The 15,269-nt window shown below is 39.8% G+C and overlaps 2 protein-coding genes across 2 annotated transcripts; one reads left to right on the top strand and one right to left on the bottom strand.

Annotated features, from left to right (window-relative positions):
- Nucleotides 1-1,191: 1,191 nt before the first annotated feature.
- LOC4350006 (histone deacetylase 19) lies at nt 1,192-3,441 on the top strand. The gene has a single exon (XM_015761116.3). The coding sequence runs from the start codon at nt 1,563-1,565 to the stop codon at nt 2,931-2,933; it is 1,371 nt and encodes a 456-aa protein (XP_015616602.1). The 5' UTR covers nt 1,192-1,562; the 3' UTR covers nt 2,934-3,441.
- A 122-nt stretch (nt 3,442-3,563) lies between these two features.
- LOC112936873 (putative F-box/LRR-repeat protein At3g28410) lies at nt 3,564-4,913 on the bottom strand. Its single transcript, XM_066305947.1, has 5 exons — nt 4,699-4,913; nt 4,369-4,620; nt 4,109-4,194; nt 3,677-4,057; nt 3,564-3,584 (listed from the first exon to the last, which is right to left on the bottom strand). Exons 2-5 carry the CDS (start codon nt 4,583-4,585, stop codon nt 3,564-3,566), a joined length of 705 nt encoding a protein of 234 aa, XP_066162044.1. The 5' UTR covers nt 4,586-4,620; nt 4,699-4,913.
- Nucleotides 4,914-15,269: the final 10,356 nt, after the last annotated feature.

Raw genomic sequence — 15,269 nt, 5'->3', positions numbered from 1 at the left:
AGTTAGATTTTAATTCTCAGGAGTTTAATCATCCCACTAAAAGTGATAGTATTCTATTTTATTTAGTTAAGCAATGAAGGTTCTAGTCCCTCCTCCCTTCAACCTAGCCTCCAAACGTCTCACGGCTAGTACTTACTAGCGAGGGACCCTACGGGAGGCTAGTTTGATACGAACTGTAACTTTAGGGCTGATCGATGAATAGTTTGATTACTAACAGACTTCTCAAATATTCATGTTTATACGATGAATGGATTAAAGTAATTTCTCCTTGAGTGGATCGAAAACTTTAAAATGAATCATGCAGTCTAGTTTGATTACTAAAAGACTGTCTCAAATATTCATGTTTTCTTCTAAGAGATTTGTTCCGGTCCATCAAAAAGTATCTCGAGGTACCGGTATCTCACGGTACCAAATCGTTTCCGATCGTTGGATCTAGTTGGGCATGATGGGCATTGTGAGATACCGGTACCTCGAGGTACTTTTTGTTGGACCGGAACAAATATCTTCTTCTAATCGTTTCATTCTTGCTAGAAACCAATCAAAATATGATACCCAAATCTTATTGTCTAGTTTGTCTTGCACATTTCGCACCTATTGGATGCACTCATTAAAACAATGGCAACTAGATTGCGTCCAATTATGAGGAACATATATATTCCATTAACTGGTGTGCATGACCAAATAAATGAATCATTGGCGACTTGAGTACATCACTCCTGAACTGGCCCGTACTTTGGCATTCATTATACCTATACTTTCAACATCATACTCTTCAATGATTCTGTTAGGAGAAAACACAGCTCATTTAGGCTCTGTTCGTTTCCTGGAGTTCCCAACTCCCCCATCTCATTTTCCGCGCGCACGCTTTTCAAACTACTAAACGGTGTGTTTTTTGCAAAAAGTTTATATACGAAAGTTGCTTAAAAAAATTATATTGATCCATTTTTGAAAAAAAAATTAGCAAATAATTAATTAATCACGTGCTAATGGACTGCTTCGTTTTCCGTACCGGAGGGATGGGTTCCCAACTCAACCAAAAGAACAGAGCCTTAGTAATCGGGAGCATGTAATAATTTCTATAGTATATACTTTTATCAACTGCAAAGTCCCTTATCATGCAATTCAAAGTTTTTTTATATATGCCAAAGGTTATCTGAACTAATATGCTCTTCGTGCTTGTGTAGGATTCAGTCTGAGAAGTTCAGAGATCTAGCAGATGATTGATCGAGCTGACGACGTCCATGCTGAAGTCCTTATCTGAATTCTGAAAGTGTGTGCTTTGGGTCTGCAAGAATTAATACTAACACTGTTGCTTGCTGAAGCTCATAGAAATACAGCTTTGATCGAATTGGTTACAGAAAACTAGCACACGGTACTTCTCAATTGGTTATCATACTGGTTGTTAAAACTTATCTCGACTAGCTAGTTTGTTTGTTTACGATACGGTTTTCGTTGCCGACTCGGACAGAGACTCATGTGTCCCTTTTGTATATCCATGTGAGATTTCTGCACCATTGCTGCATTCTGTTCGATCTCGATCTTCCAAGAAGGAACTTGGAGCGATGGCCACCGGCGGGAACTCGCTGCCGTCGCCGTCGTGCGCCGATGACAAGAAGCGGCGGGTGTGCTACTACTACGACCCCGGCATCGCCCACATCAAATTCAGCGACGACCATGTCATGGTGCCCGCCCGCGTCGCCATGGCGCACAGCCTCGTCGGCGTCTACGGCATGCTCGGCGACATGCGCCGCCTCCGCACGAGACCCGCCACGGAGGCGGAGATCCGCCGCTTCCACTCGCCGGAGTACGTCGACCTCCTCCGCGACCTCACCCCGGAGAGCTACTTCAACGACGCCGCGCTTCGGCAGAAGGCGGAGGATGACCACGGCATCGGCGGCGACGACGATTGCCCCGCCTTCGACCGCCTCTGGAAGTACTGCCGCGGCTACGCCGGCGGGTCGTTCGCCGCGGCGCGCGCGCTTGTCGACGGCGCCTCCGACATCGCCATCAACTGGTCCGGCGGCATGCACCACGCGTCCGCCTGCAAGGCCACCGGCTTCTGCTACGTCAACGACATCGTGCTCGCCATCAACGAGCTCCTCGGCACCTTCAGGCGAGTCATCTACGTCGACATCGACGCGCACCACGGCGACGGCGTGCAGAACGCCTTCTTGGACTCCAACCGGGTCATGACGCTGTCGTTCCACCGGTACGGCAAAATCACGCCCCACAAGGACTTCTTCCCGGGCTCCGGCGCCATCAACGAAATCGGCGACGGCGCCGGCGAGCACTACAGCGTGAACGTGCCCCTGGACGCCGGCGTCCGCGACGACGTGTACCACACGCTGTTCAAGCCGATCGTGGGCAAGGCCATGGAGGTGTTCCAGCCGGAGGCCATCGTGCTGCAGTGCGGCGCCGACTCGCTCTCCGGCGACCGCCTCGGCGGCATGGAGCTGTCGGTGCGGGGCCACGCGGAGTGCGTCAGCTTCCTCCGCGGGTTCAACCTGCCGCTGCTCCTCGTCGGCGGCGGCGGCTACACCATCAACCACGTCGCCTCCGCGTGGTGCTACGAGACGGCGGTCGCCGTCGGCAAGGAGAGGAAGCTCCCCGACGACATAGAGATACCCAGCCACGGCTACGAGCTCATGTACAAGAACCAGGGGAACAAGCTCCATTACAAGACGTCGACAGCGACGGCGGCGAGAAAGAGGTCGAGCAGCACGGAGGTCACCAAGGGGAAGGTGCTCGAGCACCTGTCGCAGGTCAAGCGCGCGCCGAGCGTGCAGTTCCAGGAGCGACGCGGCGGCGACAATGCCGCCGGAGTTGGGCTCTACTACGAGCGCCCTCCGAGCCTGGAAGACGACGAACCCGCGCAGAGGCTGCACCGCCTCTGCTTCCCTGGCCTGACGAAGCGTATCAGGCTCAATGACTGACGCCGGCGTCCACGCAGATTAACCCGAATTCGCCGGAGTGCAGCTGCTCTGCTGCTGTCGGTTGGAGTTAAGCCAGTCGGATAGACACGTGGCAGAGATCCTGTTGGGACTGCAGCCTGTTGACTAGTCAATTTTTTTTTGTTAGTGCTTTCCTCTCCTCTGAATAACCGATGATACGGAGTATTTGACTATTGCCGGAGTACACCGGGATATTTTTCAGAAAATTTTAGTTTGATTATTGGACCTTAGCATGATTGCACAGCGTATGCTCCTTACAGATAGTGTTAGTGCACAGCTTTCAGAACTTAGAAGAGGGAGTCGGGGTGACGGTATGCTCTACACCCACCCCCACTTGAAAATCTTGTTGTAAATACTAAATATTTAGAGATTTCTCAGTTGTAATTTTTTTGCAGATGAGTATACATAGGTAGCCAACTGGTCTCATACACAAATGCATGTAAGTTTTATATTTGAGCATAGTTATTCATTTGTAGTATTTTATTTTTCAGACTTTTAGTTGGGATCTATTGCAACACAAGACATTATACTAGTAATCACAGATAAACCACCTTGATGTAGCATGACATTAAAGATATCTTATCGGTAGCCACACACATAAGCCACATTGTGCTAATTTACAGAATACATATACTAAACAAATAAAACAACGATACAGATAGCACAACACAAACAGTCGATCATACACAACAACAGAATTAAGCACAAAGTAGGCAAAAACATACCGCACCAGGTTCAGCTACCAACTCCAAGCTTTTTGCCATTGAAATACCCTTCAGAAGCACACAATCTCCACTGTCAACACCATTAGCACCACAATTATCACAGCTAGCATTAGTACAACTACCCCCAAATTCTTCTTTACCACAAATATCTCTAGAGTCTCGGAACCTGATAAATGCCTTTACTAGAGATGGCATTATTTCCAGCACAGGAGCTTTACCCACACAATCAGTTATTTCCAACCTCACCAAACTTGGAGCAGAAATCCGAAATTGGCGAAAAAATATACAGTCAATCATGGTCAGCTCTTTAAGTGACTGAGACGATATCTTCTCACCGTCTATATAGCAGAACTTCATCCATAGGGCCTCCATGCTGGGAAGCTCAAAGAATCAACAAAACCACATAATAATGGCACATTACTAAGCTCTAACCTCGTCAAGCGCTGGGAGATAAGAGGCAGCTTGGCTAGAGAAAAAGTTATCGTTGTGCTCATGCAATTCGACCTTCATTATCCGAGCTTTGCGCAACAGAGGCATATCTGATAAGTGAGTCAACCTGTGGTTCACCACAGCCCTCCCCAAAAGCACCGATTTTGATCTCGCACATATCTAGTGGCATTCTGCGGTCCCGGTAGCGAATCAAACAATTCATAAACCTGTTCAGGTTCCTGACATCGTGCTTGTTCAGATACCATGGATGGAACGCAGAGCAGGCATGGATTTCCACAGGTGGCGCCAGCGCCGGGCGAGGACGCAGGTCCGGACGGCCTGCTTCGCCGGCAGGAACGACATCACGTGCTGCAGGACCTCTTCCGGGAGGGCGTTGATCCATTCACCCCCGCCTTCCACATCAGCAGTCGTCTTCTTGATCTTGTGGCTGCCGCGCACATCTGCTCCCTCTTGCCGCATTTCGTCGAACAGGTGGTGAGCGCCAAACCTGGAGGCTACAGAATGGAGCAGAGAGATCAAAACTGTGAATTCCTATCAACACCAGAATGACCAGCACATCGCGGGCGTGTTACCTGGGCCAATGCGGCTTGCAAGCAACTGTAGGCGGCGGCGGCGGCGGCTTGGACTTACTTGGGTTCTAGAAGTTTCTAGAAGCTGGAGGACACAAAAAAGGGCAAGCAATGGATTGGAGGGTTCGATTCGTGCCAAATCTTTTTCAGTTTCAGGGGAATGGGAAGAAGAACTTTTTGCATGTAACCCCTGATATTCTGTAGTAATATTCGCTTGCGCTCTCGTAGATTCGGATCAATTTCATTGGGATCCGTTTGATGCATTCCGACTTACTCTCTCCGTTCCAAAATATATAAGAACTTAGTATCGGATGGAATATTTTTTTTAGTAATACGAATCTGATACTAGAAAATGTCTCATTTGATTATAGATTTTTATATATTTTAGGACTGAGGTAGTAACTGCCATGGCTATTCTGTTTAGCAGCTTGATTGATGATTACTACTGAATGCTGAGAATTGCATGAGGAGAACCAGGTTTCATCAGTGAAGCGTTGCTCCATCCAATTCCAAGCTAACATTCTACCTATTGGCAAGAGTGTCCTCAAGATTTCACAACTAGTAATCAATTGCTTAACTGAAACTTATTAACTGCTGAAGATTTGGTCCCATCCTACTTACACATTCAGCTTCCAAGCAAGGTTCTTCAGAGAAAGTTAGAAGAACAGAAGTTAAAAATCACTGCTCTGCACTATCCTTGTTTGGCAAGTGAACATGAGATACTACAGAGAACCAAATCTTTTCTCGTTCTGCCAAAGATTTTGGATGCGATGTCTAGCCAAGTAAGGGTGCGCTCTATATAGCGGTTAGGATAGCTAGTTAGCCGCAGAAAAAATAATATAAGCCATTAGCATTAATTAAGTACTCCCTCCGTTTCAGATTATAAGACTTTCTAGCATTGTCCACATTTATATAGATGTTTAGAAAGTCTTATAACCTGAAACGGAGGAAGTATTATCTATTGTAAACTTTAAAAATGGATTCATTTGATTTTTTAGAGAAACTTATCTATATAAAGTTTTACCACAAAACATATTGTTTATCAGTTTGGAAAGGGTGCTCACTTTAAACGATGAATTAGTACAGCTGAAACCCAGTTTAGAACGCGGCCTAAATCTCCACATATTTGCAGCCACTATCGGTTGAGGCTCCAAAGGTAAGATGTTGGAGCAAACTGAACTCCTTAAACTGTCACTGACAAGATGAAATTCAGTTTCCTAAACTCCTTTACCTTCACAGCAAAATCATCTGTTTCAGTTGCAATATTTCAGCCCCATTCAACTGCCATTTTATAGAGACAAGTTCAACTGAAAGCTCCAGCCCCTGCAACTCCATCAAATGTTCTCTAGCATGAGTTGTCCATGTTCTGATGTTCAGAACAGAAAGTTGTGAGAAGTAGTTCTGCTTTTTCCAACAGAATCTGAATGGCAGGAACACTTGGTAAGCGTGATTAACAATCAAATAATCAAATCATCTTCGCATGATGATACACACCTGTGCCGTGCCTACCGTTCGATCTCATGAACCCCAGAAGGCCAGAATATATTTTTCTCATTTAAGAAAACTTTGAATAGTCTTTGCAAGCTTGAAGACAACACGAAACTGTTCTGAAGTTTCATGCCATGTTCAGAGGTTCAGATTTCAAACTACTTATCTTCCAATATCACTTATGAAGTTGTCTTTTCTCTCGACTGCTGATCTCACTAACCATCTAGCTTTGTCCTTGGTGTGTACTTGTGATTTCAAGTCAAGTAGTATATCTTTACGAAATGAGCGGCTCTGTTTGGCATTTATCTGTCACGCCTAACCCAACAACGTCAGCTTAACTTTTCACCCATCTTATCAAAAAGGGATTATTCAACTTCTTCTTGTCCCCTTTGTGTACTAGCTATGGATCAAAGACGAGAGTAGAAGTCGTACGTGAAGACATTTTAGTCATCATCAAATCAAAGAGAAAAATGGACATTTAGGGGTGCGATTATTGGAAAATAGAACATGAACAAAAGAATTAAAATTAAGTGCAAAGAAACCACGTACAGTACAAAATAAGTTCTTTTTAGGGAAAAAAACGAAAAGCGGAGAATGCTTTGAGACCTACATTAGGGACGGATCTAGTGTCAGGCGACACCGACAAATTTCGGTAAAACCTATAGCGAAACTGCTTATCCATATAATATAACATCATGATCTAAATATAATTAGCATACTATAACACCAATAGACATATTATGACATCAATAAATCGATTTTCTCGATCCGCCACTGACCTACATATTTTGAATTAATAGAGAAAGCTTGCAAAAAAAAAACGTCTAGTTAGCTTGCAATGCGGTCCAATTTTAGTTTTCTCAAAGAGATAAAATATATAACATTAGATTAATCAGTTTAGCCATTGTAATAATTTGTAAAATTAGTTTAACCAAGGTGGTCTAAAGAAGGCACCTTTAACGGAATGTTCCATGAAGACCTAAATTTAGACCTAATTAAACTCCACGGTGACGAAACTCTGTGTCTTGGACACTAGAAGCACTAGCTGGCTATTAGCATGCTTGTATATACTTGTCCAAGTTCAAAACCGTGTAACACAAGTTTAGTAGTCTTTGGATGTATATATGCATAGACCACAGTTCAAAAAACAAATGCATATAGACCATGGACTCTGCTCAATCTTGACCATGGCATGCATTGTTTCTCCGGTCTAATCTCCCATTTGAGCCACACAATAAATCAATAATAATGCTAAAATCTCGAATTTTCTGTAGTTATTATCTCCGCTTCACAATTTTTTGTCTACACCCATCATGTGCAAAAAAACGTCCCTCGTCGTTTTCTTGATATTTTATCAGCCTGCACAACCAAAATTTAAAATTTAAAAGCTACTACTATTGGATTTTAAATCATGAGTAAATACAAAAGTTTTACCTATAAATTAGTTCTTAATTTTTTATCGATCATTTTTCAACGGCCTTCTATCATACATATCCCACACGATTAGGACCCGACATACTCCCTCCGTTTCGAAATGTTTGACACCGTTGACTTTTTAGCATATATTTAACCGTTCGTCTTATTCAAAAACTTTCGTGAAACATGTAAAATTATATGCCTACATAAAAATATATTTAACACTGAATAAAATGATAGGAAAAGAATTAATAATAACTTAAATTTTTTTAATAAGACGAATGGTCAAACATGTGCTAAAAAGTCAACGGCGTCAAACATTTCGAAACGGAGGGAGCAGTACTTATCCAGGTAGAAAGCTCCTCTACTAACTTAACAACCACTACTACACCCTTAACAGCACACCGAAATTTCACATAAATTTCACACCAAGAGGCTGTTCAGATTGTAGCCAAAATAAACCTTATCAAATTTTGGCATTGTCAAAAGTTTGATAAGATTTCTTATGTATTTACCAAAGTTTGGCAAGAAACTAAATGGATGCATATATTTAACAACTCTATTAAAATGGTATAGTTTAAAATGGCATCAATCTAAACAAACCCTAAATATATTAGTAATTTCTTTCATCATTTTTTATAGAATTAGTCCTGAAATTGTAGCCTTCTGGAAGGGCTCTAGTTGGACAAGCATTATATTCCGCCCACACTCGCATGCATATGCCCACAAGCGACATGTGACATGTCATCCTGACGTCATTGCCATTTGCAAACCTAATTATGACATCAGCAGCTTAGTCGGCGTAAGCATACAAGCTACTACTTCGTGTACTAAGTGTGTTCGTGTGTGCGCGCGCGCGAGACTATGGGCCCGTTTAGTTCCAAATTTTTTTTCCAAAAACATCACATTGAATATTTGGACACATGTATAAAGCATTAAATATAGATAAAAAGAAAAACTAATTGCATAGTTATGGAGGAAATCGCAAGATGAATCTTTCAAGCCTAATTAGTCCATGATTAGCCATAAGTGCTACAGTAACCCACATGTGCTAATGACGGCTTAATTAGTCTCAAAAGATTCGTCTCGCGGTTTCCAAGCGAGTTCTGAAATTAGTTTTTTCATTCTAAAATTAGTTCTGAAATTAACGTTCGATGTGACACCCAAAAATTTCTTTTTCCCCAACTAAATACACCCTATATGTGTGCATGCACGTGGGGCCGTGCGAGTTGTGATCGAGACCGCACGTGCGTGTTCGAAGTCATGCGCTAATTAAAGTCTTTTGTGCGTGTTACTTACGTTCGCTCGTGTCAACAACCTCTGAAATTCAGGCATGTAAATTGACGAACGAACTTATTTGGTGTTTTGTGTTCTAACGGGGGGTGCCAACTAACAACAATGTTGTTTTATACGTACGGGTCTGTTCTAATTTGGAAGGAAGAATTGATAGATCCGACTTCCGACACACTTTCAAGCTCCTATATATACTCCATAAATTCATGGGGCGATTTTCTATACTACTTTAAATTTTAAATGATGCCGTCTCTAACGCCACAAAATAACATGCGAAATCATATGGTCCTTACACGTAAATGTTTTTCTTTGGATATGGCATCATATGATATGCTTAATGAACTAACTATGCTAAAAACTTCTAATTATTTTTTATTTTATCTCTTTTAATATTCTTTGCAACGCACGGACCTTTATCTAGTTTTTTTTTAAATTAAATTATATATGAATGTATTTAAAACATATTTCCTTTAACTTTATAACAGTTAATTTGTTTGTCTATAACGTACGTACGTTGAATAGTGATTGTAAAATCATTCTGCTATTCAGAAGAGAAAAAAAAGGCTCGCAAGTTGCTCTCCTCTCCTTTATATATAGCAAAAACTAGTCGATTATTTTCAGCCAACTCGGCAAAGAAAACTAAGCAATGAAAAAATATTACTCCCTCCTACTTAAAGTGTATGATTAATTGATGGTGAAACTTTTAAAATTTCGACCACCAATAATTCTTAAAATATTTATTTGAAATTATAAAAAAATATTTGGGCATAAGTTTTTCTTTATATGTACATTTACAATACTATATTTTTTATACAATGACGTTATTTCTAATAAAAACATAGTAGTCAAACTCAACCGAATAAAGTAATATATTTAAATACGAATAAAGTCATGTATTTAACTACTAAGGTAAGTAAGAATTACCAGTTTGGGAAATAATCCTTCAAGCATGTAAACGAAGCATAAATTAACACATAATTAATTAAGTATTAATTTAAAAAATTTTAAAAGTGGATTAATATGATTTTTAAAACAAATTTTCTATAATTTATAAAAAATTACATTGATTCGCAATTTAAAAAATGCGCGCGCAAAAAACCATGGAGAAGAAATTGAGAAAGGAGGAGAGAAAGAACTGAATCTGAATGTAATATATCTCAAAAGTAAGGTCCTAGATGAAAGATTCCACAACTGAATGCAGACGTGTAACGCAGTACGTGCGTGCATCCCAGTGCTGGTTGTGAATGCGCGAGCCATTCCGAGGACTAATTTGCACACCGCCGATCACACGTACGTAGGCTGATCGGGCGTACATCCACACGATCAAGCATCAACGGTCAGGATTTCATCGATCGATCGATCGAGTGCTCGTCTGTTTCAAACTTTCGTGCGTAGTATCACACGTATGAATATTGTGACATGTTAATTTGACTATTCCGATGGATCTGAAACCCACCGCCGTTGCAAGAGATATATATGGTTTTGCCACAAAGAAGGGAATGGCTAGATTTCAGGCACATAAAATTTTCAGTCACCTAAAATAGTACTCCCTCCGTTTCAAAATGTTTGACGCCGTTGACTTTTTAGCACATATTTGACCGTTCGTCTTATTCAAAAAATTTAAGTAATTATTAATTCTTTTCCTATCATTTGATTCATTATTAAATATATTTTTATGTAGGCATATAATTTTACATATTTTACAAAAATTTTTGAATAAGACGAACGGTCAAACATGTGGCAAAAAGTCAACGGTGTCAAACATTTCGAAATAGAGGGAGTATATTTCTAAGGTATATGTGGTGATTTAATAAATTTTAATATATGTTGGTCCAATCTTCTGTCTCGGAGGTGCTTATATGGGGTAGTGTGTACATGTGTGTCCATACGGATGAGTGTGCGCGCGTTCTGTTCGTTTGCATTTGCACTATGTTTCTAAAATAAATTTACAGTGGTATATAATGTGCAATTTTAGATTGTAAATTTGTTGGTATATATTGTATTACTACATTTTTAAACCTTTTCTATTAGAAAGAGAAATGAGTATCGAGGATCATTGTCCCTTCTTTCTCAACTCACCTCTCTCGTTTTTCGCGTGCTTACTTTTCAAATTGTTAAACTGTGTGTCTTTTGCAAAAGTTTTCTATAGAAAAATCACTTTAAAAAATTATATTGATTTATTTTTTAAGAGGTAAGGTTGGGAACCTTGCATCCCGAACTCAGCCTGAACTCAGCCTTAAGAAAGAGACTTTATTTCAGTCACCTGAAATTTAGACTTTCCGTTTAAAATAAAGTTTGACAAGTGCGAATCGGCTTCTTATACGCTAGAAGATATTTGTTATTACACGTAATATAACTACGGAATGTATATATTCATGTGGTTGAAGAAAATGAGACCGAGGTGATGAAATTGTCGTGGTATTAATTGTTACAATCATACGAGGATTGTGGCTACCATGGGCGCTCTTTCGAAACCGATGATTAATCATCAATTGGCTACTAGAAACTTAATTTGGGGAATCCCTTTTGTCCATTTGGTGTTAAGAGATCCAAGCATAGAGGCAACATGTGGAAATTTGGATGAGGTAAACAACACGAACATTTGGGGTTTGCTTTGCTTGATGCTCTCATGTGGGCCATGTGTTGAGCCAAATTCAAATTAACTAGCTAGGTCATGTTTATAGGAAATGTGCACATGATCAATGTTTGAAGTTAAAATTTTGTTCATGCCAAAATGAACGCTAGCCTGGTAAAAAATAATAATTTTACTACAAGATATCGTGACTTATTTGTGTTTTTATATTAGCTCTTTGCTACTGTGGAGACTTTTTTGAAACTGATGAATGGCTAATAGGAGTTTTGGGAAGCCTCTTTTGTCCATTTGGTGTTGAGAAAAAGCCCAAGCATTGGGCAGCCTGTGGTATTTGGATGAGGAAAACAACATGAACATTTTTTAGGTTGATTTGCTTGATGCTCTCATGTGGTCAGAACCAAAACTAACTAACTAGGTTATGTCTATATATTAAATGTGTTCTTCATTTTGGTTTTAGCTTAAGGCTGAGTTCAAAACAGAGGTTCATCTGTGATTTTTATAGTACGTAAAACAAAACAAGTTATTAGTGCATAATTAATTGAGTAATATATATTTATTTGATATTTTTAAGAAACTTACCTATAAAATTTTTTTACATAAAATACATTAGTTAGCAATTCGGGAACGTGCTCACATGAAACAAGGAAATAGCCATTCCACATAGTCGTTCAGAATTCAGCAAAATACTTGGTCATACCAAACTGAAAATATGAGACATGGTATGCCAATATTTAAGCCAATTTTATGGTGAAATCAAGGTGATCAAAACAGCTGGTCCAACTTTAATTTGGCTCTGCTCTAGTTTTGGTTTGGTCCAGTAACAAAGCACCATATTTTTATCATGCATTAGGCAATAGCCACCCCCAGTTTTGACATAATCAGCCTTACGTTTAATTGCACCTTACCATCACAAGGTACTACTAACACAGAACCATCACGGCAAACGTCTGGAAATAATTGTATTCACACACGAAGTCAAAATTGATTAATCATGGTATATACTTCATCAAGTACCTATTGATTAGGAGTATATCTATCATGACGGATAGGAGAAACAATTAATTATATTCACACACAAACTGAATGCCACGTCACAGCTCGATCGATCGAGTCCATATATATATCGTGATGGCAAGCTAATTAAATTGAGCACAAATTATGTTAATGCATGCACACTAACGAAAGTAAATTAAACAATAGCCCCAGACTGGTCGATCGACCATAATATAATATTTCGCTTTTGATATCTTCTGAAGACCTGTATCTGTATCTAATAATGAATATCTGACGATTTGTTCATTGAAAATGAGACACTCAAGATATATATATATTCAGTTGTTTTAATTGTACTTGTATCTGAATATTTCAAAGTTTTGTGCTGTGGAATAGTTTAACCATATCTGAAAACGACGTGTAGATTCTGTCTTCTGTGGCAGATTGATATCGTCATAGTAATTGAAGCAACATTTCTTCTATCCTTTTTTTCTGAACAAAATTGAACTAGTATTAATTTTCAACTTATATTAATGTACCGCAACCATGCGTGCGCATGATTGTTCTAGATGGTGAATTGAGTGTTGAGAAGACAAAACTAAGAAAAGGAGCTGAGGAATGCAAATTACAATCAGACAGCTGATTAACAAGTTCTACTCCAAGCATGCATCAACAGCTTTACCGACATAATTCTTTATAAAAAATCTTATAATTCACCCAACATCGATCCTCCGAAAACGAAAACATTGACCTAAAAATTCAACATAGATTTGCATCGGTCCGCTAGTCAGTGAGAAAACATATAAAGACATCTCGTCCGCATAAATAATAAAACCTTTCTTTCCTCTTTTACATAAAAAAAAGCACTACAATCGCTGTGAATTGAAACCAAAGAAAAGGTAGAATCCCATCGAAAGAGAAGCCTTGTCGTCCCCCACGGGAAAATATTTGTACCCGTTTTTCAAAAGTCATTTCATTCTAGAGTCCCCAGTGGCTCCTCAACCACCTGCAAATTATCACCAACATCTAGAAACCCATGACTTCCTGACCCCCCTGCAAAGTCTCCTATCTCTCTCATACTGTTCATTTATATGTGCAATTTGTGCATGCAGTGACAGACAAAAAGGAACAAGAAAATTGACTGATTACTGTGCCACTAAAATTCTATTCTAATCATCCAAAATATTAGTCTCGTAATCCTTGAGATTATATTCTATAAACTTAAGAGAGATCTAATACTACAAGTTACAGATTATAATAATTTAGTTGATGTCTTGCTTAATCTGAGATAGGTACGAGTGCTACTCTCTCTGTCACAGATTTATAAAGATTTAACTCATTAAATATTCGACTGAAAATTAGTCTAATACAAATTAAATTTTATTTTTTAAGAAATAATATTGTTCAATTGATATTTGAATTTACTTTTTCTATCGTTATGATTTTTGTTGCTACATCTTATAGTGTGTGTAAGAAACTAAAAGTTAAAAGGTAGTTTTAGACATCGTGTCATGTTTGACAGTGATATATATTATGGAACAAAGGCAGCAGTAGTATTTTGATTAACCACGGATTATTTAGTGGTTGTGAGATGTAACAGCTCAAGACATGTAGCAACCATCATGTCAGTTTTTTCTCCATCGGTCTAAGCACGTGCCAGACATCTGGATGGCTACTGAACTATGCTGCAAATTATAAACACTGAATCGCTTTCATCGAGCTGTTAATTGCATGCTGTGTCAATTAGGGGCTGAACACAATCGATCGATCAGTACAGTTTCAGCGTCATGAAAATGCCATATTTATATAGCATGGGTATCACATTTCAGAATGAACTAAAGTATCACAACAATTAGGGGCTGCACGAAATATAATGGATAGGAACAGTTCCTCTGTCATGAAAATGGCACAATTTTATACTATCACGTTTAAAACAAAGTAAAGCACTCACACTGATGATTAACCACCAACAAGCAAGCAAACATTTCAACACTCAATAAATCCAAGTGTACCCTTAGGTTTTCTTAATCACTCGCATTAATTATCAATCACCAAAACCGCCACCTATTTGCCACGTACTAACTAGTTCATAGAATTACATTAACACGTGGCAAATGAAAAAAGAACCGTACAGCTGACATGTAGAATACATAATAAGAAAATTTCTTATTATGAGTTCTACATAAAACACACCTCGTCCGACTCAGACGTTTTAACATGTGGTAACGAACACGTTACCGGTTCACCACCGCACATATCTCACATATTTTTGTTATGTGTGAACCGTGGCCACTGTCTTGAGTTTGTGAAGGTTTAGTTAGTTCCACCATATAGATCTTACTTATCATCGGACAACCATGTAACATCAACGCGGGGTATGTGGTATTATCGTACAACGATGGAGGCAGTGGTACACCTGGTAGACCTATGGTCGTGTCTCGTGTGGGCACACACAAACCACTACTAGCGACGTGAGAGAACATAAAGGAGGTGGCCCATGGCAACCGAAGTTGAGTTGAGGTAAAGATGAGGATAAGTAGGAGGCTACACCAATGGTGCCTAGTGGCTCATCGGCCGGACCTACCGGCGGTAGCACATGCCTCCCCAGACCCCAGCTTGAGGGGTTAGGAGAAACAGGATCCTATTTTTTTAGCATTCCTGTTACAACAAAGTAAAGCACTCACACTTGTAAAATCAAAGGTGTTTTTTATTATTATTCTGTGATGAATAATTGGGCATTGGAGATTATTGGTTTTGTTATTTGGAATTTATTCATGAAGTGGTTTGGAGA

The sequence above is a fragment of the Oryza sativa genome, chromosome 11, assembly GCF_034140825.1.
Source record: "Oryza sativa Japonica Group chromosome 11, ASM3414082v1".
Taxonomy (NCBI): domain Eukaryota; kingdom Viridiplantae; phylum Streptophyta; class Magnoliopsida; order Poales; family Poaceae; genus Oryza; species Oryza sativa.
Note: the sequence above shows the minus strand (reverse complement) of the source record. Positions and strands in the feature narration are given on the sequence as shown.

Excerpts from the sequence above, each read along its gene's own strand:
- LOC4350006 (XM_015761116.3), top strand. The coding sequence starts at position 1,563 with ATGGCCACCGGCGGGAACTCGCTGCCGTCGCCGTCGTGCGCCGATGAC.
- LOC112936873 (XM_066305947.1), bottom strand. The coding sequence starts at position 4,585 with ATGCGGCAAGAGGGAGCAGATGTGCGCGGCAGCCACAAGATCAAGAAG. Across the intron at positions 4,195-4,368 it reads TGCTCTGCGTTCCATCCATG|CTCGGATAATGAAGGTCGAA; the intron begins GTATCTGAACAA and ends TGTTGCGCAAAG. Across the intron at positions 3,585-3,676 it reads TGGTAGCTGAACCTGGTGCG|TATATGTATTCTGTAAATTA; the intron begins GTATGTTTTTGC and ends TTATTTGTTTAG.